At 44.6% G+C, this 27,595-nt stretch overlaps 2 protein-coding genes across 4 annotated transcripts in view; one reads left to right on the forward strand and one right to left on the reverse strand.

Moving 5' to 3' along the window:
- Nucleotides 1–440: 440 nt before the first annotated feature.
- Nucleotides 441–5,415, reverse strand: PNMA2 (PNMA family member 2). Of its 3 annotated transcripts, XM_066352146.1 has the most exons (3): nucleotides 5,300–5,415; nucleotides 3,502–3,583; nucleotides 441–2,155 (listed from the first exon to the last, which is right to left on the reverse strand). In XM_066352146.1, the coding sequence occupies exon 3, from the start codon at nucleotides 1,667–1,669 to the stop codon at nucleotides 575–577; it is 1,095 nt and encodes a 364-aa protein (XP_066208243.1). In that variant the 5' UTR covers nucleotides 1,670–2,155; nucleotides 3,502–3,583; nucleotides 5,300–5,415; the 3' UTR covers nucleotides 441–574. The 3 variants fall into 3 exon arrangements, with proteins under 3 accessions (XP_066208243.1, XP_066208236.1, XP_066208246.1); XM_066352139.1 differs by lacking the exon at nucleotides 3,502–3,583; XM_066352149.1 differs by lacking the exons at nucleotides 3,502–3,583; nucleotides 5,300–5,415 and adding an exon at nucleotides 2,454–2,528.
- A 257-nt stretch (nucleotides 5,416–5,672) lies between these two features.
- Nucleotides 5,673–27,595, forward strand: part of DPYSL2 (dihydropyrimidinase like 2) — a 115,265-nt gene continuing 93,342 nt past the window's right edge. Inside the window, exon 1 of the mRNA XM_066352151.1 lies at nucleotides 5,673–6,128. Coding sequence (XP_066208248.1) covers nucleotides 5,748–6,128 — 381 coding nt within the window. The 5' untranslated portion in view covers nucleotides 5,673–5,747. The remainder of the gene's footprint in view (nucleotides 6,129–27,595) is intronic.

The raw sequence follows: 27,595 nt of genomic DNA on the forward strand, positions 1-27,595 counted from the left end.
GCGGAAGTGGGGATGACTGTATTCATTTGGCAATGACACTTCCATTGGCATCATGAACTTATTTGCACGTAAGGTTGTTCAGCTCCCACCAGCGGAGGCCTGTCCTCAGGGAGACTGCAGCTCTCTGAGCATAGTCACAGGCTCTCCACGGCCACCTCCCCAAGCAGGCCTCGCTCGCCTCAGGTACGAGAACCTTGCTGATTTGACAAAGGAAAACATCTGACCAGTCCTAAAGCTTAGGTTTTTTTTGGTAGATTACAAAGGATACATTTTTTGTGTGTCAATTCTTTCTTCTACGGTATGGGTAAACCTTGGTCTATGGGGGTATTTAAAGGAAACTTGGTTTTCTTTGGGTTACTATATATCACATTTGGAATTTGATCTGTTTGTTAGTAACCTATGTTAGGTCCAAGAACCTGGCAGATCATCTTTTCTTAGAAAGAAGAATCAAGACCTGGCTCCAATGCCTTGATTTCAATTGTGTTCATTAAAGAAAAGAACATGGAAACGGTCTTAGTTTGGAAAATGAACATCCCCTGGCCCAAGGGAGGCAGGTCCTACTCTGAATGAGCTCTTAGTCATCTGCCTCGTTATCCCAGTGGCCATAGCCATCACCTTCATCTGGCTCTTCAATATTCTCATTTTCAAAAGAGGCCTCTTCCTCCTCCTCTTCCCGAATCACCTTCATTAACTCAAGGAAGCTGGGGGGCGGGCCCTGCTCCTTAAGCTCCCTCAGCCTATACCACAGGGTCTGGCTGAAGCTTGCCCCAGCCATGACCTGCTCCAAGCGAACCTGGTCCACGATGTTCCGGGGGATGGCCCGTTTCTCTACAGCCCTCCGAAGCAGAGTCTCTAACCGCAGCACATAGGCTGAGACTTTCTCTCCTTCCTCCTGATAGGTCTTCAGATATTTTACCTGGGAGGTCCTGCGGCTCTCCAGGCTTCCAAACACTTGCCTAAATGCCTCCAAGCACTCTTCCACGCTTACCGAAGGGTTGTCTGCCTGAACGATGTGCAGAAGGTCCAGGGCGGGGCCGCGCAGGCTTTCCGCCAGCCACCTCTTCTTTTCCACCTCGGCCACTGGCCATTCTTTGACTATCTCAGTCGCCTGTTCCAGCCAGATTTCAAAGGGCTCTTCTTCTGGGCCAGGCACAGCGCTCCCTGAGAATACTCGCAGCTTGCGGTATTTCATGGGGAGCAGGTGCTGAGGGGCATGTGCTATTGCCTGTCCCAACAAATGGGCCAATATCTCTGGTGATACATAGGGCACTGTGGCTGGAGACACCCCCTCATGCCCAAGGGCTCGGAACATGCCCGAGACTGTCTGCCCCTCCTTTTCTAGAAAGAGGTTCAGTCTTTCAAGAAATTCAGAGTCCTGGTTAGGGGTTTTAAAGACCACTTTCCAGATACCCCCCCTTCCCTGAACCTCACTGGGGATGGCTGAGATATCAGTATTCTCTATGAGCTCTAATAAGACAGCATTGGCATTCTCCTGCTTCCTGAATATTTTGCCCAGCAGTCTATACCTTCCCAGAGACTTGAAAGTCTCCTGGAGAACCTCCTGGATCTCAGCCTCATTACACTCCACTGGTATCCCCATAACCATCACTGATTTCTGATCATCCACACTCATTATCCGGCACCAGTCCTCCAACAGCGCCAGTGCCATCGTCACAAATATTTATTCACTCTCTCTGGGTACAATTTGTTTGTGGTGCAGGTAGGCACTTGCTTAAGATCTGAAGTATCCTGGATAAACTCCTGAACCTATAACCCACCAAAGAATGGGTTTCAGGACAGGTCACCCCAACAGCAGTCCCAGAGTCTTCTGGACCAGTAACCTTTACTTGACCAGTGGCAAGAACTCAGCACTTCTAGTTACGTGTCTCGATCAGACCCAAGGTGGGTGATTAGTGTCTCAGTTCCGATAGTGCACTGCCAATGACTCTGTAGTTCTGTGGCTGCTGCTTCTTCCCCCGTGCTAGTGCCACGTGGTGGTATTAATCCTTCTCTGAACAACAGACGCCCCTGTGAGAACAGCTTCCACTCTCTCCGGGTCTCTGCCACCTCACCTGTCTCTGGTCAGTGTGGAAACGCTTCCCCTCTGGCACCAGAACTCCTGGAAAGAAGTCTCACAGCAGAGTGGCTTGGGCACCTAGTGAAACAAGGGTCAGTTACCTCACAGCTCTCTCCTTGCCAGGAAGCATCCATTCTCCAGTAACAACAGAAGTGGGGGCAGACTGGGATTCCGCCCTACATTGTATTTGTGCCTACCCCACTCTGTCAGATTCTTTGCTTACCGTGACTCTTTTTCCCTCTTGGGGATCCCTCTGCAATCTGACCTCCCCTCCATTTGCTCATTGGACATGTTAATTAATGTCTGAGCCCAGTGGTAGCCAAGACTCAAGATCCTTCCCACCTGAAGAATGAAGTCAGGAGATGCAGCTAGATACCTGTTTATGTGTTCCAAAGTATTCCTAGAGAGCCAAGGAGTTTGTTTACTCAGCTTTTACCCCAGGAAGGTGTCACCCAACCCCACACAATGGCCATGTCTCCGTCTTTCTTAGCTCCAACTAAGCCAAGCTGCCCCATTACACATAAATAATAATGGTGTGTTTTTATGGCTCGATACTATTCAATAATGAAGACTGTTAATATGCTTATTCAAAAATATAACAATCCTTTACAATGTAATTAATTCTACTAAACAATATAGTTACTTCAGTTCTTTGATTAAAAAGTTCAATTAGAAATCACTCAAACATTTAAAACCAATTTAAAGTCAGAATAACAATATAACATATAATATACTTTAATAATATGGACATAACTTAATCCAGGTTTAACAATTTTTAAAGCCAAATAAATTAAACTTGGAATTATGAATTCATTCTCTTTTGTTATGTCTAGTAATGCTTTGCAAACGCACAACCAAGTGTTTCTTTTGCAGTGAATGTTACGTTACTAACATGACTCTTTCTTCATAGCATTTGAACTTGAAAAGGGGTCATTTGAAGGAAAAGGTAAATGAAGAGAGGAAGCATATGGAGAGCCAGTGGAGAATGGTTACTGTGAAAGGGAAGAGTGCCTAATGCCTACCTCCCAGTTACTGTGGTAGAGTGGGTATTAAGAGGTCCTGACCATTCCTCCTTAGGCCTGAAAGTCTCCATTAAGCCAAGCAGGATCCAGATGCCACAGATGCCAACCTGCAGTCATAGGGGCAGCTGATCTGCTGCAGGCACACTTCCCAGTCCTTTTGGAAAGTTCCGAAAGGCACAGAATGTGCTCAACAGCCAGGTGGGCAAAATGATGGATCACACCCTGGCCCAGCAGCCCTGGGGAGCTGAGCCCATGCCTCACTTTCCCCTTAAAACACACCAGGGTGACTTTCCTCTTTGTTGTAATATTTTGAGGAAACATGGGATATAAAAAGGTATTTAATGCCTAGGAAGAAATATCTCCAAGGTCTGCAAAATAACTGCTATGCTGAGGTTAGGCTACCTTTGGATGGCTTCTTCTTCAGAAGGCAATCCCTCCCCGCAAGGCAACCTTCAGATTCAAAGATGGCAGGTGAACGATGGTCCTTGATACACAAGATGTCCATGGATTAAAATATTTGAATATGAAAATCTTGTATTTTCTAACATAAAGATAGTATCAGTTGGAAAAGGAACCAGACTTTCAGGTGGAAGATCCCCACTGGACTACTGGATTATTTAAATAGATAGTGACCTTGGGCAAAATGCCTCAATCTCTCTGAATCTGTTTCCTATCTTGGAAAGTGGAGATTGTAAAGCACTCATCTCCCCAGCTGCTGTGAGTAGGAAACGAGGCAATTCGTGTGGAAACACTTTATTCAAATACAAAACTCATCTGGTTGGAAGTCCAAATGCCTGCCCCTGGGTTTCTTAGCCTCACACAGGTGTATTTATTTCCTTCCTCCTTCACCCCTCCTCATAATGGGCTCATTCTCAAATTGTGACTGGTTGTTCTCTAAATGTAACTCCATTCACCAAACTACTATTTCTCACAATAGAGAAATGGTATGGAGTGGGAGGGGAAGAGTAGCTGCATTTAATCCTTCCAGGGGCAAGGGCTGAGAGTGGGATAGAATCTTTGGTCACAGTGTCCAGCACGATGGCCCTGCAGTAAACAGCCGTTTTAGCCCAAACCCACCCTGGTTACTGAGCATGCCCAGACCTCTCTCTTGAGCAACCAAAAGATGGGCATCATCTCTGCAGAATTTTGTCACTGTGGAAAGAGGGGTGGGGGGCTGTAATCGACCTGATATTGACACAAGGAAAGTCTCGGATCCGATTAGAGTAAGCAATGAAGCCTCCTCAAGGATCATGATAGTGGCACAAATCAAAATACTTCCCAGATACCCAGCAACCCCAGTGGCTGGTCTAACTGCACATACACAACAAATGCTCACGCATCTTCTGCCTGCTTTTGCACACAAAATCCAAAGCACTCAATCAGAGCCAGTGCCCGCTGCCCTACCACACACTGGACACGCGCTCCTCCACTCAAGCCACCAGCACAAGCTCTGGCGCACTGCGCAACAGGGGCGGGGGCAGGGCTGGGGAACCAGACCCGGATGGGCTGGAGATTTGGTGATTGAGCTGCAATCTGCATCTTTTTCTCCCTTTTGGGGGGGACGGGTGCGGAAGGTATCAAATCAAGACGTTCTCCTGGGCCCTTCTTGGCCCAGTGGCACACTATGTCAGCACCCTCGCCCAGTATATATTAATTGTCGTGCTGGGCTGGAATTTGCAGACTGCACTCTCGGCTACACTCTCCGGGCTGTAGACTTCTGTCTTTCTTTATACCACTCCACCCACCACCTTTTGCTACGCCCCTCTGTATTTCTCCCTGCCATGCTGTGCTCTCCACCTCCCACCTCTGTGGATGAACTAAGTGAGAACCTTCTCTTTTCAATCTCTGCTCCCAACAGCCCACCACAGCCTGTGGGTAGACTGAAGCTTCGGTTTCCTCTGGCTCGTCAGGCCCCACCTCTCTGCGCGGTCTCTGCGCCATCCCATCCTCACACTCAACGCGGCCACTTCTCTCTCCCCCCGGGTGTCCCGGCGCCAGCCAGTTTGCTCCCCTTTCCCCATCCCTCAACTCCCCTATTAAAGGGGGAGGAGCCCTCCCCAACGTGGGCTCTCAACCTTGGCCCACCTCTGAAATGCGGTATAGAGGACAGGCTTCTGGGCCTGGCAGGTGGAGAGAAGGGTACCCGAGCCAGGGGCTGCGCTCTCGTGTCTTCGCCCCTGCAAGCCTGCCCAGTACTCACCCTGGAGCAGAGAGCAGTCAGCTGGCGCACGGATCCGCATCCATTAGCGGGTGGTCTGGCCGCTTCACTTCCGGAGCGCGGGGCTCCGAGCCGCTCGGCCCTGCCTCCCTCTCCCAGCGCGCAGCGCCCCTCCCAGGCGCACACCCGCGCCTCCCTCCGCCCACCGCTGCCGGAAACTGGCAGCCTCTCACTCCCGCTGCAGCAGCGGCCGCCCTCCCGGACCCAACTTTGCAGCTCGCGGGAGCTCGCGCGGCGGCGGGGGGCGTGGGCAGGGAGGGGAGGTAGCGGGGTCAGGGGGAGGGATTGGGAGGGAGGGTCGCTGGTTTACCAGCCGTCCTTCCTTTTTGTGCACCTTGCGGTAGGCAGAGAGCGGCAGCGGCGGCAGCAGCCAGGGGGGTTGTGCGCAGAGAGAGGCAGACTTAGGCATTGCAGACAGACTGACGGACGGATGGAGCCCTCCCCGAGCTCCCGCACCATGGCCGATAGGAAGCAATCCGGGAAGGCGGCAGAGGACGAAGAGGTCCCTGCCTTTTTTAAAAACCTAGGTTCAGGCAGCCCTAAGCCCCGGCAGAAATTCTGTGGCATGTTCTGCCCGGTGGAAGGGTCCTCGGAGAACAAGACCATCGACTTCGATTCGCTGTCGGTGTGTCGGGGCTCGGGGCAGGTGGTTGCTCAGCAGCGGGACGTCGCCCACTTGGGCCCCGACCCGCAGTCGCCGTACTCCCGGCAGGGCCGGCGCGCCGGCGGGGAGCCATCTGTTGAATCTGGCGGGAAGGTGGATATCCGGCGGGCCTCGGGCAAGGAAGCCCTTCAGAACATCTACGACCAGGTTGGTGAGGGGGAGGGGGAGGCTTGAGCAGGAGGACGAGGCACGGAGACCGCCCCTCCCTCGCACCCCGGCGAGCCCACTGTCCTGCTCCTCCCCGCCTCCGTACGAGCGCCCCATCCGCCCTGCCCTTCTCCGCCCAGGGCTGGGAGAGGCTCGGGCTCGGCGGTGGCGGCTGTGCGCCCACAAAGGCTGCCCGCGCCCATCGGGGTCTGGGAGGTAGAGGGTAATGGGGGGGAGGATGGCAGACCCCCGGCGGAGGTCGCATGGTTGGGGGCTGGGGATGGGCGGCGGAACCATTCTGAAATCCTCCGGGGCAGCTTCTGATTGCGGTTGTGGATGGGTGCCCCACCCTTTTTTGATGCAACTCGGAGTGTGCAGTGGAGGGCTCGCGAAAAGGGTCGCGGACTCCTTGGGGATTGGGAGTGGCAGAGGCTTCGACAGCTGCTCCCCTCCGCTCCCCTGCGTGCTCTGCAATCCCTGCGTGCACCTCCTCCCGCGGGCCCCACGTTCGCGTCCCCAAACGGAGGCCAGGACCATGGTCAGCGCCTCCCGGACCGCCTCGGAGAAGCGCATCACCCTGACTTCTTCTGCTCGCAAATTGAGAAGAACCAGACCGAGGCGGTGGAGTCACCCAAGGAAGCCCAGATGCTCCTAATAGCCCGTATGGAGGACAAAGTTGCGCTAAGTATCTCAGCAAGGGCTTCCCAGAACGCCTCCACCCACGCGCGTCCTGTTTGGGAGGCGCTTTGGAGACGGGGACTAAGTAGATTATGTTCAAGGGTTAAAAAGAAAATAAAAAAGGGGGAAACCTTCGCATTTTGACTAGATTGTCAAAGATGGATTGGACCTCCTATACTGTGCTATTGGGGGAAACAAAGAAGACCCATCTGGTAAACCTTTATTTTAGGAACGTTCATCACCTCTGGCGAATATGCACGGTGGGCACTTTAAGTACAGTCATCGTCTCACACCAGTGTTTTCTTTGTCAGCGTGACCCTCATACTTGTGCGACTCTTCCCCTCCACCCCTCATCCCCCACCCCCACCCCAGCCCAGCCTTGATTTCTCAACTGATGAATTGTGGTGTGAACTGTTTTTAACACTTGTTTGCTGTTTCTCTCCCAGGCCCATTGATTAAGATGAGAAATCAGTCAATGATTGATTATTCATAGAATACCTATTGTGTGCCTTGCTTCACAGGGCTGGCTGGGGGAAGGTTAGCTATAATAAAAGTTCAAAGCAATTTCTTTGTAAGGGGCTTCCAGAGTAGTTGGGAGTGGTCCATATGTATTTACTGAGTGTTTCCACAGCATGTATTTGGCTCAGTGTTCAGGCTGTGTGCTTACAATAAACACATCAGAAAACAATGAACAGTTGGTGAGAGTGGCCCAAACATGTTACTGTTTCCTGATGTGGCACAGAGTTTTGCAGCCTTTTACAGGGCCAATTCTAAGAAAAATAAACCATTTGCTTTCATTTTCAAAAAATGAAGCAACTCATTCCTTAATTGATTCCTCTTTCCCCAGCCCTGTCCTCTGAGCTTTTCATTTGGGGCGGGGGGGGGGGGGGGGGGGGCACCTGATATCCATATTTCACTATGAGTCAGCCGGAATAACTTAATCCAGAAAGGCCCTTTGATCCAAGTGGTTAGACAAATGTTTACAACTGAAGTAAAAATTTCAAATAATGTAACTAATACTCAGAGCTGAGTGAGTGTGAAATATTTCCCTATGTGAATACATTGGGTGAGGGCCAAACCATGATCTTTAGCATCATGGTTGTGAGTATTCTCTTCTTCAACATGTGCTTGCTGGGGATTCTGATGACTTAAACGGAGCAGGAGAAGGCCTTGAGATAAGGAAGAGGCCACTTAGAAAATGGCAGTGTAGGAGCAGGGTTCAAAATTGGCCACTTTGATAATGATGGCAGTGAAATAAAAGTCAAGTTTGAGAGGCAAAGTTTCCTGGGTTGGATAACACACCTCTTTTTCTGTTCATTTAGAATCTTAGATATTTAATCCTTAGAGCTACTTGTTTGAACACACTCCAAATTTAATAGACATTCTAAATTGTAAGCCAAGAGCACATGGAAGAGGGAAATTTGAAGAGGAAATAGCCAACAAAACCCCAGGCAGCTTTAGCCCCTGCAAACCCAACAGCTGCTTCAGTTGCCTGTTTATTGGTAACAGGGTGATTCTGGCTTGGCCTTCCCTGAATTTTCCCCCCCAAACTCGCCTTGTCATCTAAGGATTGCTCCTATTGGATTTGTTTCCTTCATGATTGAGAGCATTTACCAGGATAAGTACTTAACAGTGTTTGAATACTTCACATCTGTACAAGAGGCATTTGGGGTGTGTGTGTGTGTGTGTGTGTGTGTGTGTGTGTGTGTGTGTGTGTGTGTGTTGTGTGTGTAAAAATGGTGATATCTAAAAATGCAGTTGGGCCCACCATTTTGACTAAATAGAGTAGTCCTTACTTAGTTTTCAGCTAATGAGCGACTGGGGGCATCCTAGTGGACTCCTACTGGAAGCCCTGGTGCAGGAGAGATGGGGAATCAACTAAACAAGTGGATCTCGGGGCCCTGGCTCATGTCCTTCCTCCTTCCCTGAATCTTTTTTTTATAGCTGTTATTAATACATGGTCAGAAGTGGCCTTGTCCACTTGTTGTGCTAGGGGCCCTGCTGTTCCTCTAGCAAGCAAGGCCTTAGGAAGGTCAGGAACAGGCTTTCTTAGTCCAGATGCCACATGGCTTGTGAGAGACAAGGACAAGTGTCTGTTTTTGCATCTGCAGGGTCAGCAGGTACAACAGAAAGCACTGGATATGGCTTGGGCTGGGCTGCTAGGAGCGGGTGAAGAAAAAGAGCCAGTATTGTGGATGTAATAAGAAAAACATGTCTCATTACTGTCTTTTTCTTTTGTGTCCTTGGGGAAGTCCACCTTGGACTGCAGTGAGGTTAAATTGATGACCACCTGTGAAGGACTCTTAGCCTTTTGGCCAAATCTCCCTTACCAGGGCCCATGGTTCCCTCTGCTTCCTCCTAGGAATTCCCTCTATTCTATCTCAGACAGTTCAGCCAAAATCAACTGTTCCGCCAAGGTAACTGGATCATGACCATCCCATCCAAAGGGGCTCCCAGGCCCTTCTCCCAGCAGCAAACAACCTGCATAGACTAGAGTGGCAGGGGAGTGATTCTCCACTTGTTCAGGGCAAATGCCAGTCAGTGATCTACACAACAGCACTACTGATCTTGACAAGATCACCAAGTCTGTAAGATGCTTTCTGATATTCCCTTCCATTCTGTATTCTCATCTCCTCCCCCCATATTGATTATCTCCTGGCATTGGATGCCCATTGACTCTGCTACTATGTTCAGTCTACACCTACCCCATCCTGATGATGAGACTTCTTCGAGATCTTTCTTCCTCCAAAAGCAACAAATCCTAAAATCACTCTCTTCTCCTTTGCCCTCCCATCTCCCATTGAAAATCCCTACCTTGTGTTAATCTTAGCCAAAGATCGAAGGCATCCACCCTTTCTGTGAATGACTAATACATAAAGTGTCCCTAGCTATAGCTATACCCATTTGATAATAAGCTAGCGCTAGCCTGTTCAACAAAAAGAACGTCTGGTTAGCACAATGTATGGAGGAGATTTGGCTGGGAGCCTAGAACAGTGGTATTGATTTGACACTTTAGAGGCTACATTGTTTCAAAAGAGGAAACACAAATATGACCATTAATGTGCTCGGGATTCCAAAAAACTAACACCTATCTGTATTCAAAGGGAGAGAGGTGCTTGGGAGGAGAAGGAAGTGGTGATACTAATTATTGGTTGCTCTTGATTTCCTAAATGATTAAGTAATCAAATAATCAGTTAACTTTAAAAACTCTAATTGTGGTGAAATACACATAACATAAAATTGACCACCTTTACCATTTTTGTCAGTGTACAGTTCAGTAGTGTGAAATATATTCATGTTGATGTGCAACCATCTCCACAGCTCTTCCATCTTGCAAAACTGAAGCTCTTTGTCCATTAAACAAAAACTTCCCACTTTCCCTCTTCCCAGCCCCCATTCTACCTTCTGTCTTTATGAATTTGACTAATCTGGGTACCTCATATAAGTAGAATGATACAATGTTTGTCTTTTTGTAACTTTGTGACTGTCTTATTTCACTTAGCATAAAGTCTCTAAGGTCAACCCACAAGATTTCTTTCTTTTTTTAAGCCTGAATAATATACCTATAGTTACATTTTAATGAGTCATTGATGTTGAAAAGTTGTTGCTCAATTAATCAATCAACAATGCATTATGGAGAAGGTAAGAAGGGTTACATCTGGGATGGGGTAAACCTTCCACCACCACCAACCCAGGCCGAGGCTTGAGTAGAATAAAACTCCCACCAGCTAAACACTTTCTTCCTTGTAACTCAATGATGGAGAGAAGAATTTCTGTTATTGAATTTTTTTAAGTGAATGTAAGGGAGATACAGAGACAGACTCCCTCATGCTTCCCGACTGGGATCCACTCAGTAACCTGCATCTGGTGTCTCTGGCAACTGAGCTATTTTTAGCACCTGAGGCAGAGTCTCCAAGGAGCCATCCTCAGCGTCCTGGGCATGCACTTGAACCAATCGAGCCATGGCTGTGGGAGGAGAAGAGCAGGGGAGGGGAGGAGATGGTTGCTTTTCCTGTGTGCCCTGACCAGGAATTGAACCCAGGATTTCTGCACGCCCAGTAAACATTTTACCACTGAGCCAACCAGCCAGGACCCTGCCATTTAATTTTGAGTGAACATCTGACCTCATGAAAGTTGCACAGCTCATGAACTTGTGGCAGGTGGAAATCTGGACAGAGCAGTGTATTTCCTGCGCTGTGGTAAAGACAAGCCAGGTATTTCCATGGTCCTTTGGTGTCAGTGTCACTTTCCACTTCCTTGAGCAAGAAGGCAGAGTCAAAACTGACCAGGGATTTCAATGTGTACTACCATTGAATGTCAGGGCTTGAAGGAAACCTCGTGATTATTTAATCACCTCATTCTAGAGGTGTAAGTGATGCCCAGAGAAACAGTGCTTCATCCCATGGAACTCAGGTGACAGCCCCAGGACCAGACTGGAGGCCTCTTACTGCCTAGTCCTACTGCAGTCCTATACCAGTAAAACTTTGTTATTTATGTAGCATTATATAATTCTAGATGTAAACTTACATTCTAGATCCTGTATTTTATAATGTATAGAGTATATTACTTTGGCACTGGCCGGGTAGCTCAGCTGGTTGGAGTGTTGTACTGATGTGCTAGGGTTGCAAGTTCAATGCCTGGTCAGGACACATGCAGAGAATGACCAGTGAATACGTGAATGGTTGGAACAGCAAATTGATGTTTCTCCCTTCCTCTCTCTTTCTAAAATCAATAAGTAAAAATTTCAAAAAAAGAAATATTACTTTAAAACTTACCCCCACACCTTCTGATACAGGCATTATTCCCCTTGTATAACTAAGGACACTGAGTCTTAGTGATATTTACTGAGGATCCCAAGGTCTTGCTATTTAGTGAGTACATGGACTAGGATTTGAACCAAGGTTTCCTGACTCAGTTCCATATTTCTTACAACGCACCAGTCTGTAGCTCAGTCCCACTGCCACAGATAGTGAATTTAAAGGTAAATTTAGTTTTGTGGGTAAAATGATTTCATATTAAATTTCATGTTCTAAGGAGTAGGGCCTGTGCTGAATACTTTACATGTGCTATGTTGCTAATCGTTAAGGCAATTCTACTGAGTTGGTACTACTGTATCTTTATTTGCAAAAGAAATTCCTGAAGGTAAAAGAAACTTGTAAAAACAACTTGCTAATTAAAAGCCAGAGGCAGGGCCCTGGCTGTTGGGTCAGTGGATAAAATGTCGGCCCAGAGTGCAGATGTCCTGGGTTTGATCACCAGTCAGAGCACACAGGAGAAGTGACCATCTGCTTCTCCCCTCTCCCCCTCTCTCCCTCTTTCCATATGGCAGCCAGTGGCTCAGATGACTTGAGTGTCATCTGGGGAGCTGAGGATAACTCCGTTGGTCTGAGCATTGACCCCAGACGGGGGTTGCCAGGTGGATCCTGGTGGGGGGCGCATGTGGGAATCTGTCTCTCTATCTCCCCTTCCATCACTTTATTTTTTTAAAGATTTTATTTATTCATTTTTTAGACAGAGGGGAGAGAGAGAGAAGGGAGCGAGAAGGGGAGGAGCAGGAAGCTTCAAATCCCATATGTGCCTTGACCGGGCAAGCCCAGGGTATCAAACCAGCAACCTCAGCATTCCAGATTGAAGCTTTATCCACTGTGCCACCACAGGTCAGGCTCCCCTTCCATTACTTTAAAAAAAAAAGAAAGAATGAAAAGCCAGAGGCAGCATTTGAACTCAGATCTATGTGACTAAAGAGCATTTTAATCATTGTGAAGTATTGATTGCTTTCTATATCAACTATTCTTCTCTTGTTTAATCTCCAAAGAATTCCACTATTACAAAAAAAAAACCCCACAAAAAACAAACAAAAAAAAACTTCTGTGCCTACCTTTTTGTTTTCTGTTTGCAGTGTACTCTTTGAAGTCATTTGTAAAAGGGACTGTTGATTTGTCTTTGTGAATGTCCCCTAAACTGTGGATATTGTGTCCATCTTTTATTTTTTTTAAACACAAGAAATGTCTTCAATATCACTGGGACAAAAGTCAACTCTAAGGGTATGAATGACATGCTTTTCTAAGATTAGAGCAAGGTGATGACAGAGTGATTTTTTTCCCATTAGATGTAAACAAGGAATGACAAGCAGATAACGAGTGAGCTGTCAATAGGAGCATTGACGGTGGGCATGTGGACACTTGAGATTGGTTGGTTGGTTGCATAGGCCAAAGCTGCACACAAAGAGTGCCTTGAAGGGAAAGCACCTGGTCATGAAGGTGGCTTAGGTTTGCTTTTGAGACCTGGTGGACAGCTTGCCTGGGCTCAGAGTCATGAGCCCAGATTTTCTTCCTGGCCCTGCCATTCACCAGCTATGCTACCTGCTCCGTCACCTAATCTGGGGCTGTCATCAGACTGGGCATTACTAGGCCTCCTTCTCCCATTTCCACTAGAAGCCCTGAAAGAAAACCATGCTGTCCTTGGCTGTCTTTTCTTTTTTTATTTTTAATTCAGTGAGAGAAAGGGAGGCAGAGACAGACTCCTGCATGTGCCCCAACCGGGATCCACCTGGCAAGCCCACTAGGTGGCGATGCTCTGCTCATCTAGGGCATTGCTCTGTTGCTTAACTGCTCAGCAACTGAGCTCTTCTTACACCTGAGATGGAGGCCATGGAGCCACCCTCAATGTCTAAGGCCAAATCTCTCCAATTGAGCCATGGTTGTAGGAGGGGAGAGAAGGGGAACAGAGAGAAAGAAGTGAGAGAGGGAGGGGTGCAGAAGCAGATGGCGCTTTTGTGTGCCCTGACTGTGAATCGAACCTAGGACATCCACACACTGGGTGGGGGCTCTACCACTGAGCCAACCAGCCAGGGCCTTTTTTAAAGGTAAAATTAATATAATAAAATTCTCATTTTAACCACATTAGTCTACAATTTAGTGACTTTCGTACATTCATAATGCTGTGCAAACATCACTACTCTCTAATTCTAGAACATTTTCATCACTCTGGAAACTCCCTATCAACTAAGTAGTCATTTCCCATACCCCTCACTGTGGCACCCTCCCTGCACCATCTCCAGCAACCACGAATCGACTTTGTGTCTCATACATGTGCCTGCTCAGGGCATCAGCATCAACAGAATCATACACTGCAGAGCCTTTTGTGTCTGGCTTCTTTCATTTGGTGTAAGGTTTTCAGGGCTCATTCACATTGTAGCTATTTCAACCCTTCACTCCTTTTTCTCACGGATCAACCCGCCATTGTTTGTACAAAGCACATTTATTTACCATTCACCAGTTGATGGACATTTGGGTTGGCTTTGCTCTTTGGCTATTATGAATAATAACTGCTATTAACATTCTTTTAAAAGTTTCTGTTTAAATACATGTTTTCAGGTCACTCAGCTGCATACAAGGAGGGTATTACTAGACTGTATTGCAGTTCTATGTTTAGCTGTTTGAGGAGCTGTCAAATTGTTTCCCACAATTTCACCACCTTTTACAGCCCCACCAACATGTAAGGGTTCCAGCTTCTGCACACCCTCCACAACAATAGTTATTCTCCCTATTTAAACATTATAACCATCCTAGTGAGTGTGAAGGGGTATCTCACTGTGCTTTTGATTTGCATTTCCCTAATAACCGATGATGCTGAGCATCTTTTCATGTGCTTGTTGTCCTTGGAAAAATATCTATTCAAGTCCCTTGTGAATTTTTAAATATTGAGTTGTTTGTCTGTTTCTTGTTGAGTTGTAGCAGTTCTTTATATACTTTGGATACAAGCCCCTTATCAGATACATGATCAAATATCTTCTCTTATTCTATGGGTTCTCTTTTAACTTCATTGAGAGTGTCCTTTGATGCACAGAGATTTTTAATTTTGATGAAGTATAATTTATCTATGTTTTCTTTTGATGCTTATGCTTTTTTTTTTTTTTTTGTATTTCTCTTAAGCTGGAAATGGGGAGAGACAATCAGACTCCCGCATGCGCCCGACCGGGATCCACCCGGCACGCCCACCAGGGGCGATGCTCTTCCCACTAGGGGGCGATGCTCTGCCCCTCTGGGGCGTTGCTCTGCCCCGACCAGAGCCACTCTAGCGCCTGAGGCAGAGGCCAAGGAGCCCTCCCCAGCGCCCCGGCCGTCTTTGCTCCAGTGGAGCCTTGGCTGCGGGAGGGGAAGAGAGAGACAGAGAGGAAGGAGGGAGTGGGGGTGGAGAAGCAAATGGGCGCTTCTCCTATGTGCCCTGGCCGGGAATCGAATCTGGGTCCCCCGCACGCCAGGCCGACACTCTACCGCTGAGCCAACCGGCCAGGGCCAATGCTTATGCTTTTTTAAATTGATTTTAATTTATAGTGTTTACATAGATTCTAGTGTCCCCTGAATGCATCCCCCCCAGTTCCCCTCAACATCCGCCTTGCTCCCCTCCCCTAAAAGCCCTCCCCCCTTTTCTTCAGGATTTGCTTTTCTGCTCTCTCTAACACTGTGTTATGTGTATATAATTTCACCAATCTCTTTCCTTTCTCTGATCCCATCTTCTCATCCCCTTTCCCTCTGTCCGTTTTCCCTCTGGTTCCTTTGATCCCGCCTCTGCCTCTATTCCGTTCCTCAGTTCACATTGTTCATTGGATTCCTCAAATGAATGAGGTCATATGATATTTTTCTTTCTCTGCCTGGCTTATTTCACTTAGCATAATAGTTTCCAGGTCCAACCATGTTGTTGCAAAAGGTAAGATTTTCTTCTTTTTCATAACCTCATACTATTCCATTGTGTATATGTACCACAGCTTTTTGATCCACTCATCCATTGACGGACACTTGGGCTGTTTCCAAGTCTTGGCTATTGTGAACAATGCTGCAATCAAGTTAGGGGTGCATTTCTTCTTTTGAATCAGTGATGTGGTGTTCTTGGGATATATTCCTAAGAGTGGGCTGGCTGGCTCTAAAGACAGTTTCATTTTGAATTTTTTGAGGAATCTCCATACTGTTTTCCACAGTGGCTGCACCAGTCTGCATTCCCACCAGCAATGCAGGAGGGTTCTCTTTTCTCCACATCCTCCTCAACACTTACTATGTGTTGTTTTGTTAATGAGCACCATTCTGACTGGTATGAGGTGATATCTCATTGTGGTTTTAATTTGAATTTCTCTAATGACTAGTGATGTTGAACATTTTTTAATCTGTCTATTGACCATCAGTATGTCTTCTTTAGAGAAGTGTCTATTCATTTCTTTTGCCTAGTTTTTGATTGGATTGTTTATCTTCCTGGTGTTGAGTTCTACAAGTTCTTCACAAATTTTGGTTATTAACCCCTTATCAGACGTATTGTCGAATATGTTCTCCCATTGTGTGGTCTGTCTTTTTATTTTGTTCATATTGCCTTTAGCTGTGCAAAAGCTTTTTAGTTTGATATAATCCCATTTGTTCATCCTGTCCTTTATTTCACTTCCCTGTGGGTGGAGATAAATCAGCAAATATATTGCTACGAGAGATGTCGGAGAGCTTACTGCCTATGTTTTCTTCTAAGATGCTTATGGTTTCCTGACTTACATTTAAGTCTTTTATCCATTTTGAGTTTATTTTTGTGAATAGTGTAAGTTGGTGGTCTAGTTTCATATTTTGCAGGTACCTGTCCAATTTTGCAGCACCATTTGTTAAAGAGACTGTCTTTACTCCATTTTATGCTCTTACCTCCTTTGTCAAATATCAATTGACCATAAAGGTGTGGATTTATTTCTGGGTTCTCTGTTCTGCTCCATTGATCCATATGCCTGTTCTTTGCCAGTACCAGGCTGTTTTGAGTACAATGGCCTTATAGTATAACTTGATATCAGGAACTGTGATACCACCCACTTTATTCTTCTTTTTCAAGATTTCTGAGGCTATTAGTGTTCTTTTTTGGTTCCATATAAATTTTTGGAATATTTGTTCTATATCTTTGAAATATGTCATTGGTATTTTAATAGGAATTGCATTGAATTTATAAATTGCTTTGGGTAATATAGACATTTTAATGATGTTTATTCTTCCTATTCATGAATACAGTATATGCTTCCACTTGTTTGTATCTTCCTTGATTTATTTTATCAATGTTTTATAATTTTCTGAGTACAAATCTTTACCTCCTTGGTTAAATTTACTCCTAGGTACTTTATTTTTTTGGTTGCAATAGTGAAGGGGATTGTTCTCTTAATTTCTCTTTCAGACAGTTCATTGTTGGTGTATAAAAATACCTCTGATTTGCCTGATCTGTGGTGGCGCAGTGGATAAAGCGTCGACCTGGAATGCTGAGGTCGCCAGTTCAAAACCCTGGGCTTGCCTGGTCAAGGCACATATGGGAGTTGATGCTTCCTGTTCCTTCCCCCTTCTTTCTCTCTCTACTCTCTCTAAAATGAATAAATAAAATCTAAAAAAATGTTCTCTGATTTCTGAATATTAGTTTTATATCCTGCCACCTTGCTGAATTCATTTATCAGATCCAGTAGTTTTTTGACTGAGACTTTAGGGTTTCCTATGTACAGTATCATGTCATCAGCAAATAATGATAGTTTTACTTCTTCTTTTCCAATTTGGATGCCTTTTATTTCTCCCTTCTTGTCTGATTGCTGTGGCTAGGACTTCCAGAACTATGAAGAACTTGAATTTCTTGAATAAGGGTGGTAAAAGGGGGCACCCCTGCCTTGTTCCTGATCTTAAGGGCATTGCTTTTAATTTTTGCCCATTGAGTATAATGTTGGCTGTGGGTTTGTCATAGATGGTCTTTATCATGTTGAGGTATGTTCCCTGTATTCCCACTTTGCTGAGAGTTTTGATCACGAATGGGTGCTGGATATTATCAATGCTTTTTCTGCATCTATTGAAATTATCATGTGGTTTTTATTCTTCCTTTTGTTTGTGTTGAATCACATTGATTGATTTGCAAATATTGTACCAGCCTTGCCTCCCCAGAATAAATCCCACTTGATCATGAGGTATGATTTTTTTCATGTATTGCTGGATCTGGTTTCCTAATATTTTGTTGTGAATTTTAGCGTCTAAATTCATCAGGGATATTGGCCTATAATTTTCTTTCTTTGTGTTGTCTTTGTCTGGTTTTGGAATCAGAATTATGCTCGCCTCATAAAAGGAGCTTGGAAGTCTTTCTTCCTCTTGAATTTTTTGAAATAGCTTGAGAAGGATAGGAGTTAGTTCTTCTTTGAATATTTAATAGAATTCACCTGTGGAGCCATCTGGCCCAGGGTTTTGTTTCTTGGGTTTTTTTGATAACTTTTTTTTATCTCATTTGTTGTAATTGGTCTATTTAGGTTTTCTGATTCTTCCAGATTGATTTTTGAAAGATTATATGTTTCCAGGAATTTTCCCATTTCACCTAAGTTTTTAACTTTTTGGCATACAGTTCTTCATAGTATTTTCTTACAATCCTTTGTATTTTTGCTGTGTCAGTTGTTACTTCTCCAGTCTCATTTCTAATTTTATTTATTTGAGTCCTCTCTCTTTTTTTCTTGGTGAGTCTGGTTAAAGGTTCATCAATTTTGTTTATCTTTTCAAAGAACCAGCTCTTGGTTTCATTGATCCTCTGTACTGTTTTTTTTTTTTTTTAAGCCTCTATGTTATTTATTTCCACTCTGATTTTTATTATTTCCTTCCTTCTACTTCCTCTGGGCTTTACTTGCTGTTCTTTTTCTGGTTCTTTTAGATGCAGGGTTAAGTTGTGTATTTGATCTTTTTTTTAGCATCTTAAGGTATGCCTGTAATGCTATGAACTTCCCTCTCAGGACTACTTTTGCTGTGTCCCATAAATTCTGAGTTGTTTTATGTTCATTTTTATTTGTTTCAAGGAAATTTTTTATTTCTCCCTTGATCTCATTGTTAACCCATTTATTATTTAATAACATGTTATTTAGTTTCCAAATCTTTGAATGTTTTTCAGTTTTTCTATTGTAGTTGATTTCTACAATAGTTTCATGCCATTGTGATCAGAGAAGATGCTTGATATGATTTCAGTCTTCTTAAATTTATTGAGACTCATTTTGTGTCCTAACATGTGGTCTATCCTAGAGAATGTACCATGAGCACTTGAAAAGAATGTATATTCTGCTGCTTTAGGGTGAAAGATATCTGAAGATATCTACTAAATCAAGTTGATCTAGTATGTCCTTTAAGTCTGCTGTTTCTTTGTTAATTTTCTTTCTTGAGGATCTATCCAGTGCTGTTAGTGGGATATTGAACTCCCCTACTATAATAGTATTGCTGTTGATCTAGCCCTTTATAGCCATCAAAATCTGCTTTCTATATTTAGGTGCTCCTATATTAGGTGCATAGATATTTATAATGGTTATATGTTTCTGTTGGATTACTTCTTTTATTATGAGGTAGTGAACTTCTTTATCCCTTATTATAGCCTTTGTTTTAAAGTCTATTTTGTCAGATATAAGTATTGCTACCCCAGCTTTTTTTTCATTTTCATTTGCATGAAATATTTTTTCCATCCCTTTATTTTCAGTCTATGTGTATATTTTGTTTTGAGGTGGGTCTCTTGTAGACAGCATATGTATGGGCCCTGTTTTCTTATCCACGCAACTACCCTATGTCTTTTGATTGGAGCATTTCATCTATTTATATTTAAGGTTACTATTGATATGTAGTTTTTTATTGCCATTTTATTCTTTAAATCTACATTTCTCTTTTACTATATCCCCACCTCTTTGTTCTGTTTACAATAGTCCCCTTAATATTTCTTGCAGCATTGCTTTGGTTGTAATGAATTCCTTGAAGGTTTTTTTTTTTTTTTTTTGTCTGGGAAGCTTTTTATTTCTCCTTCAATTTTAAATGATAGCCTTGCTGGATAAAGAAGTTTTGGTTGTAGGTTCTTGTTCTTCATTACTTTGAATATTTCTTGACATTTCCTTCTGGCCTCAAGTGTTTCTGTTGAGAAGTCAAATGTCATCCTTATGGGGGCTCCCTTGTAGATGATTGACCACTTTTCTCTTGCAGCGTTTAGTATTTTCTCTTTATCTGTTAGCTTTGGTATTTTAATTATGATGTGTCTTGGTGTAGGTCTCTTTGGGTTCATTTTAACGGGATTCTCTGTGCTTCTTGAACTTGTGTGACTTTTTCCTGCATCAGTTTTGGGAATTTTTCAGGTATGATTTCTTCAATCAGGTTCTCTATCCCTTGTTCTTTCTCTTCTCCTTCAGGAACCCCTATTATGCAGATGTTATTTCTCTCATGTTGTCACAGAGCCCTCTTAGAGTTTCCTCAGACTTTTTGATCTTTTCTTTTTGATGTTCTGCTTCCATGCTTTCACTTATCTTGTCCTCTAAATCGCTGATTCAATCCTCTGCTTCATCCAGCCTGCTTTTAATTCCTTCTAGTGTAGTCTTCATTTCTGATATTGTGTTTGTCATTTCTATCTGATTATTTTTATGATTTCAATGTCCTTTTTGATGCCAGCTATCTCTTTGTTTAGGTGCTCATTTTGTCCATCTATTGTTGCTCTAAGATCCTTGTGCATCCTAACAATCATTATTCTAAACTCTGCATCCAGTATCTTGTTTATTTCCATTTCATTTAGTTCTTTTTCTGGAAATTTCTCTTGTTGATTCATTTGAATTGCACTTCTCTGTCTTCCCATTTTGTCTGTATATAGATTAGATACCACTCTAACTAGGGTTGTTAGGTCCTGAGCTGATGTTCTCTATATCAGGCTGCTGGATGTACCAGGCGTGGACCTCCCTGGATGGAACCTGGCACAGACCAGTGGGGGTCACTGATTTTGACAGGCCCTTAGCAACCTTCTTGGAGCTACAGGTGATCCAGAATTTGTGGCTGCCTCTGCTGAGCCCTGATGCCATTGTAACTATCAGCTGCACTCCTAGGCTGACATTTATCTACTTTTGGCCAGTGTGTGCAGTCTCTCTATTCCTGATGTGAGGTCTTTCCACTGCCCCCCTCTGCTTCCACCTCCCTGGGCACTCAGGCACTGGTGCATGCTCATGGCTGCAGCTCCGGCTGCTCTGCAGGTGCAGGGGACTCCTTGCCTCACTAGGCTCCCCCCACAGGTGCCTGGCCTGCCTCTCTGGGCTCCTCTTCCAGCTCTACCCCTCTCCCTTACAATGCCAGCTGCTGGGCTCCACCGTTCAAGGGTGCTTGGGCTGCCTCCAGGCTCTGCTCCTCCCATTTCTGTGCAGGCTGCCAGGCTGCCTGGCTCCGCCGCTCATGGGTTTGTGGCACCCCTCCCCCAGGCTCCACCTCCCACAGGAGTGTGGGATGCCTCACCCTGCTGGGGTCTGCTGGGTAGTGGTGCAGGGGACACTTCACCCCAGCAGGGTTCCACCCTTGTGGGCATGCAGGAGGCCTCTCTGGGCTCTGCCCCCACTGCTGCCGCCATGTGGGCTCCCTCCCTGGGCTCTGCCCCCAACTTCCCACACAGGTCATGCCCTTCTGATGGTACTCAACAGGTTGGGGGGGCGTGTAGCCCAGAGCTCAGCACTCAAGACATGTGTGCCTGATGCACCCCCTACTTCTAAGTATCTCTCTGCACTGACTGGAGCAGGAGCGCCTCTGGTGGGTGGGGTAATTGCTTCCCTTTGCTGGCTTGGTTCTCCCAGGAAGAATGGGCACTTTAGGTTTGGGGAGTGACCCAGTACAGGGGTCAGGGTGGCTGTCCCCCATAGTCTCTCCCTGTGCCCGGAGACTACACTCTCCTCTCGCCACTCCAGTCCTCTTGGTGCTCCCTGCTCCCTGCCCCAGGTAAGTGGCTGTGAAAGAGGTTTTCTGCATGGTTCCTTTAAGATGGAGCCTGGGTCTGAGAGTTCTGTCTCCCTCTCACAAACAGTAACCTGGCTCTTCTTTCAGCTAACTACTGTCCATAGGCGTCTAGTCTCTGGGGCTTCAGGCTGGAGCTCCAGTCCTAGGGCTGAGGGTCCATAGCTCTCCTGGAAACCCACCCCACCGCAAGAGACCCTCCCAGCTACCGCTCACTCCTGGGAGCAGGGCAGCCCTTTCTGCATCTCCGCTTTTCCTATCAGCTCAGTGTGGTTCTTTCGGTGGTGCTTGGTTATAGATTCCTCTTAGTTTAGTCCAAAGTTGGTTTTTCAAGATGATTGTTCCTAAATTAAGTTGTAATCCAATTTGGTTCTGGGAGGTGGGAGTTGTAACATCTGCCTACTCCATCACCATTTTCCCTCTCTGATGCTTATACTTTTGATGTAATATTATTTCTGCCCGATTTTAGGTTTGCTGGATCAATTGAAATCTAGCAAAGAAGTTCCAAGGTTTTATTTTCTAGAATGAAATTCATGTAACTAAATTCTATTGTTTTATGGGAGCTTTGAAATTGATTAAGAATAGCATTTGCAATAAAGTAGCATTCTTGAGTGTTTTCGCTATTGCATAGGTCTGCTCTTTCTTAGGATCCTATTCATACAGAGAATTGTGTGTATGTTTTCACAAATATATATAGTATTATATATATAATATTTATAGGGCAGCGATTAACAAGCTGAATGTAGGAAAAATAAATTTGAGAAACTGAATTGTTTCTTTTTTATTTTTTTAGAGGTAACACAAGAAAATACCATCTTTATTGTAGATCAAACCGATAAGCAAATAAAAAAACCCATTGATAATCTTATTACCTAGAAATAACCACTGATAACATTCTGTCATGTTGTTTTTTCCACTCTTTATACTTTCACCAAAAATGAATGAGAAATACTGCTTTTTAGCATCCCTGACATCACTGGGTATTATAGTTCTTGCAGATATTGCCCAAATTTATTGGTGACAAGTGGCATCCTTCTTTTTGCCTATGTCCTATTAATGTATTTATATTTTAAACATTGATTCATAAAAATTATATATTAAAATGTACCCACTTTAATGCAATTTTCCTCTAATTTGCCTTTAATTTTTGTATGGCCTTTACTTTTTGACATCCAAATTTAAATTTTACACAGTTAAGTCAGTTCATATTTTCTGACATGATGTTTGCCTTTCAAAATTATTACTTACATTTTTTCTAAAACTTTTTTTGGGTTTTGTGTTTATATTTAAATCTGGAAATTGCCTGACAAGGCAGTGGCACAGTGAAAAGAGCATCAGACTGGGATGTGGAGGACCCAGGTTCGAGACCCCAAGGTCGCCAGCTTGAGCGCAGGCTCATCTGGTTTGAACAAGGCTCACCAGCTTGAGCCCAAGGTCACTGGCTCAAGCAAGGGATCACTCAGTCTGGTGTAGCTCCCCAGTCAAGGCACAGATGAGAAATCAATCAATGAACAACTAAGGAGCCGCAATGAAGAATTGATGTTTCTCATCTCTCTCCCTTTCTGTCTGTCTGTCCCTATCTGTCCCTCTCTCTGACTCTCTGTCTCTGCCACAAAAAAAAAAGAAAAAAAATCTGGCAATTAATTTTTTTTTATAATTTGAAGTAAGGGATAATAGTTTTTCAAATAGTTAGCTAGTTGTCCTAATGGCATCTATTGAATGATTGACGCTTCTTTACTTATTTTTTATATACTGAACTTTTAATACACAGGGATGGGCAAAAGTAGGTTTAGAATTGTAATACAGATAAATAATACAATAATTAATAAGTAATAATACAAGAATAAACCATTTCATGTCTCACAACTGTACACCTACTTTTGCCCCACCCTGTTGGTCTGGATAGGTTTGGCTTCCTGCTCTGTCCACTGCTCTGCCTCCCTAATTTCTGAACGGTTCAGTGCTGCTACTGTGGTTTTTAATATCTTCATTTTTCTTCATTTTTCCATCATCCATCTGCATTTTCCATGAAAGATATTTTCAATTATAGAAACCTGATGTGATTTTTTACCAAATTATATTAAATTTATATATTGGTTTAAAAGAAATACTTTTGAAGATAGTGAGCCTTTCTTTTTTTTTTTTTTTTTTTTTTTTTCATTTTTCTGAAGCTGGAAACAGGGAGAGACAGTCAGACAGACTCCCGCATGCGCCCGACCGGGATCCACCCGGCACGCCCACCAGGGGCGACGCTCTGCCCACCAGGGGGCGATGCTCTGCCCATCCTGGGCGTCGCCATGTTGCGACCAGAGCCACTCTAGCGCCTGGGGCAGAGGCCACAGAGCCATCCCCAGCGCCCGGGCCATCTTTGCTCCAATGGAGCCTTGGCTGCGGGAGGGGAAGAGAGAGACAGAGAGGAAAGTGCGGCGCAGGGGTGGAGAAGCAAATGGGCGCTTCTCCTGTGTGCCCTGGCCGGGAATCGAACCCGGGTCCTCCGCACGCTAGGCCGACGCTCTACCGCTGGATAGTGAGCCTTTCAACCTAACTTTACAGAATATCCCATTTTTTTTAGATACCTTGTTCTGTTGCTCTGAAATTTTTGTTACATTCATTCTCAGGTGCCTTGTTGCTATTATGAATGGGAAGTTCCCCATCATACTTTGAAGTTTACATTCTGGCTGTCTCTTGAGTTTTATATTAATTAATAATAGATTGCCTTACTGAACTCACTCTTGGCTTTAATAGTTTTTCAATTGATTGCTTTTCAATTTATTATCTAATGTTACATATATGTCTTTTCCCAATGCTTTCATTATTCTTTTCTCTGATTACATTGGCTAGATGTTCTAAAAGCATGTTGGGTGGTGGTGGTGGTATGAGGGTTTCCTGTTTGATTTCTGACGTTAATGAGGTCTCTATGCTTTCATTATTGTTTGAGAAAGGTGATCTCTATCCTGTTAAATAACCATTCAAGTCCTGCTTGTACATACTGTCAACATCTTTCATCCAGTGACCAGCAGGACCACAGCTGTGGTTAGATGAGCTGGGCTCATTACTTCCTGCACTGAGGGAGGGTGCCTACATGGAGAACCATGGGCGTCTGCCGAGAGAGATGAGCTTTGGGGTGGTGATTTGGGGGAGAGACTGAGGAAGAGAGGGTGCTCTCTGGACTGGGAGCTGGCATGAAGTGGGGGAAGTTCTCTGATTGGTTTTCTCAAGAAACCTTATCTATGGAAAAGAAGATTAGCTCGAAGCTGAAGTTGTGATTGTAAAGAAGCATGCATACTTCATTAGTTAGGAGAAGGGGCGTGAGCTATTTTGTGACGTGGACACTGTTTATATTTCATTAAACATAATTATAGAGGGGTCTCATTTTTGTCTTGATGCACCGTGGTCACTGGGTGGCCTTATCTGATATTGGTGCTCTGTGACATTTACTTATAGCAGGAAAACACCCGGCCTCACTGTGAAGACCAGGTCGGCTCTTGGCAACTATTTTCTGTTTCTCACTATAAGTACAATGAAAACAAGGATTGATGTGATAAGATTATATTCTGTTGTGTTTTATCCCTGTTTTTGTTTTAGAGCTCTCTTCCTACCTACCCTGAAGATGTCAAATAGTTTCCTGAACTCCACCCCCAACCTCTTGTTCTCTAATCATTTTTCACAAGCTTGCTATTTTTTTCCTTTGCGTTTTATCTTCAGTTCGGGTGAGATCTCTTCAGAATCCATGTTTTTAGTGCAGGAAGGTGTGTCTGTCTTTGCCCCATTCTCTGACCACATGACAGTAGAGTCTTATTCATTAGGCATATAGTTTGAGGATTGATTCAAGCACCAGCTCCTTGTCCAATTTCCATTTTTCGGTGTGAAGGTTGCAGACTTTGGCTTGCACACTCCAGTTATATTTCAAAATAAGTTTGGGGGATACCTAACTTAAGGGTTGCCAAATTTTCTGTTGTCAAGATAGGGACACGTAAAAGAAAATACTTCTGACCAGACCGTGGTGCAATGGATAGAGCGTCGGACTGGGAATCAGAGGACCCAGGTTTGAAACCCTGAGGTCGCTGGCTTGAGTACTGGCTCATCTGGCTTGAGCATGGGCTCATCAGCTTGAGTACAGGGTTGCTGGCTTGAGCGTGGGATCATAGATGTGACCCCATGGTCACTGGCTTGAGGCCAAAGGTCATTGGCTTGAAGTCCAAGGTTGCTGTCTTGAGCAAAAGGGTCACTCACTCTGCTGTTGGTCCCCCCCACCCTGTCAAAGCACATGCGAAAACAATCAATGGACAACTAAGGATCCACAATGAAGAATTGATGCTTCTCATCTCTCTCCTTTCCTGTCTGTCTGTCCCTGTCTCTCTGTCTTTCTCTCTGTCTCTGTCACACACACACAAAAAGAAAGAAATTACTAGGTGATATTATCTCCTAAAAGGAAGACTACCACTTTAGCACCAAAACTATTAAAGAGACAATAACTGTAGAATTTTAAAATATGCATGAATTGAACTCTATAAAAAATTAAGTGCATTGTCATAGATTTGTCATTTGGCCTAGCTTTGTGAGCACTGGGCCAGTCAGTCGGCTGCCAGACCAGCCTGGTCGAGCTGGCCTTGTTCTTATCTCTCTCCTCGTCTGTCCCTTTCCTGTTCAGTTTCTTTCCAGGAGTTTTTAGTTCTGTTCAATAAAGAGATATAACCCTACACAGGCCAGTGTAAGCAGTTGTTTTAAATCACCGGGATTAGGCCCTGGCTGGTTAGCTCAGTCAGTTAAAAGTGTCATCCCCAAATGACAAGGTTGTAGGTTCAATCCCCGGTCGGGGCACATATGGGAAGCAACCAATGAATGCACAACTGAGTGGAACAACAAATGAATGCTTCCTCTCTCTGTCTCTCTAAAAATCAATCTAAAAAAAAAAGAAGAATAAAGCTACAGTTGTATAGCTCGGTTGGTTGGAGTGTCCTCTGGAGTTGCCGGTTTGATCCCTGGTCTGGGCATATACAGGAACAGATGTATGTTCCGTTCTCTCTCCCCCTTCCTCTCTCAGAAAACTCATGGTGATTGGTTTTTAGCAAGTATCCTAAGACACAGACATGGAAGTAACTGCCATGAGGTAGGAGGCTTTGTATTTACAGGTCCCTAGAAGCAGGAGACAGAGCCTGCAGGCAGGTGCCAGGGTGAGTCAGGAGGCAGAGGGAGTGAGGGGAGACAAGGGTGGGCCCATTATTGTGGATTCTGGAAAGGAACAAGCAAGGAAGGGTTAGCAGGTTTAGGACTGGCTTGTTTGGATAATGTTAGTGTGGACCCCAGCATAGGGCTTCTCCTTAATTATTTGGTACCTGACCCTGGGGTGTCTAGGGCAGGGGGATAGTGACCCTAAGTTTAAGAGCCTCATCAAGGAAGTAGATGGGGGTATGGGCGCGGCATTTATTGGTTTGTATATGAAAGCTACACACCCAGGCGAGTTTAGGAATCTAGGTACTGACCAGCCCTGGGAGGGGCAGTCTCTCCAGAGTCAGCAAACCTCCAGCTATCCGAGCACCAGGAGTACAGAACATAAAAGGCATGAGGAATATAAGAATGCTAGCTGGTGATAGCAGACCAGAGTCTTACAAGATTCTGGCCTTAGGTGTTGGTTGGTCTTAGGTTTACAGACATATCCGGCACTTTTGTGTTTGTATGATCTTCATTAGTATTTTCACTCAAATGTTCTATCTGGGCTCTCAATCTTAAGGCCTTTTTGGGGCTGAATCCAAAATGTGACTTTAAAAATGTGATGCATGTTCAGAGTTACAGCTGTATTCTCTAAGCCAGTGGTCCCCAACCCCCGAGCCACGGACCAGTAGCAGTCCATGGGCCGTTTAGTACCAGTCCGCAGAGAAAGAATAAATAACTTACATTATTTCCATTTTATTGATATTTTAGTCTGAACGGTGTTTTATTTTTAAAAAATGACCAGATTCCCTCTGTTACATCCGTCTAATACTCACTCTTGATGCTTGTCTCAGTCACGTGATACATTTATCCGTCCCACCCTAAAGGCCA

Source organism: Saccopteryx leptura, chromosome 1 (genome assembly GCF_036850995.1).
Source record: "Saccopteryx leptura isolate mSacLep1 chromosome 1, mSacLep1_pri_phased_curated, whole genome shotgun sequence".
In the NCBI taxonomy this organism is placed as follows: Eukaryota; Metazoa; Chordata; class Mammalia; order Chiroptera; family Emballonuridae; genus Saccopteryx; species Saccopteryx leptura.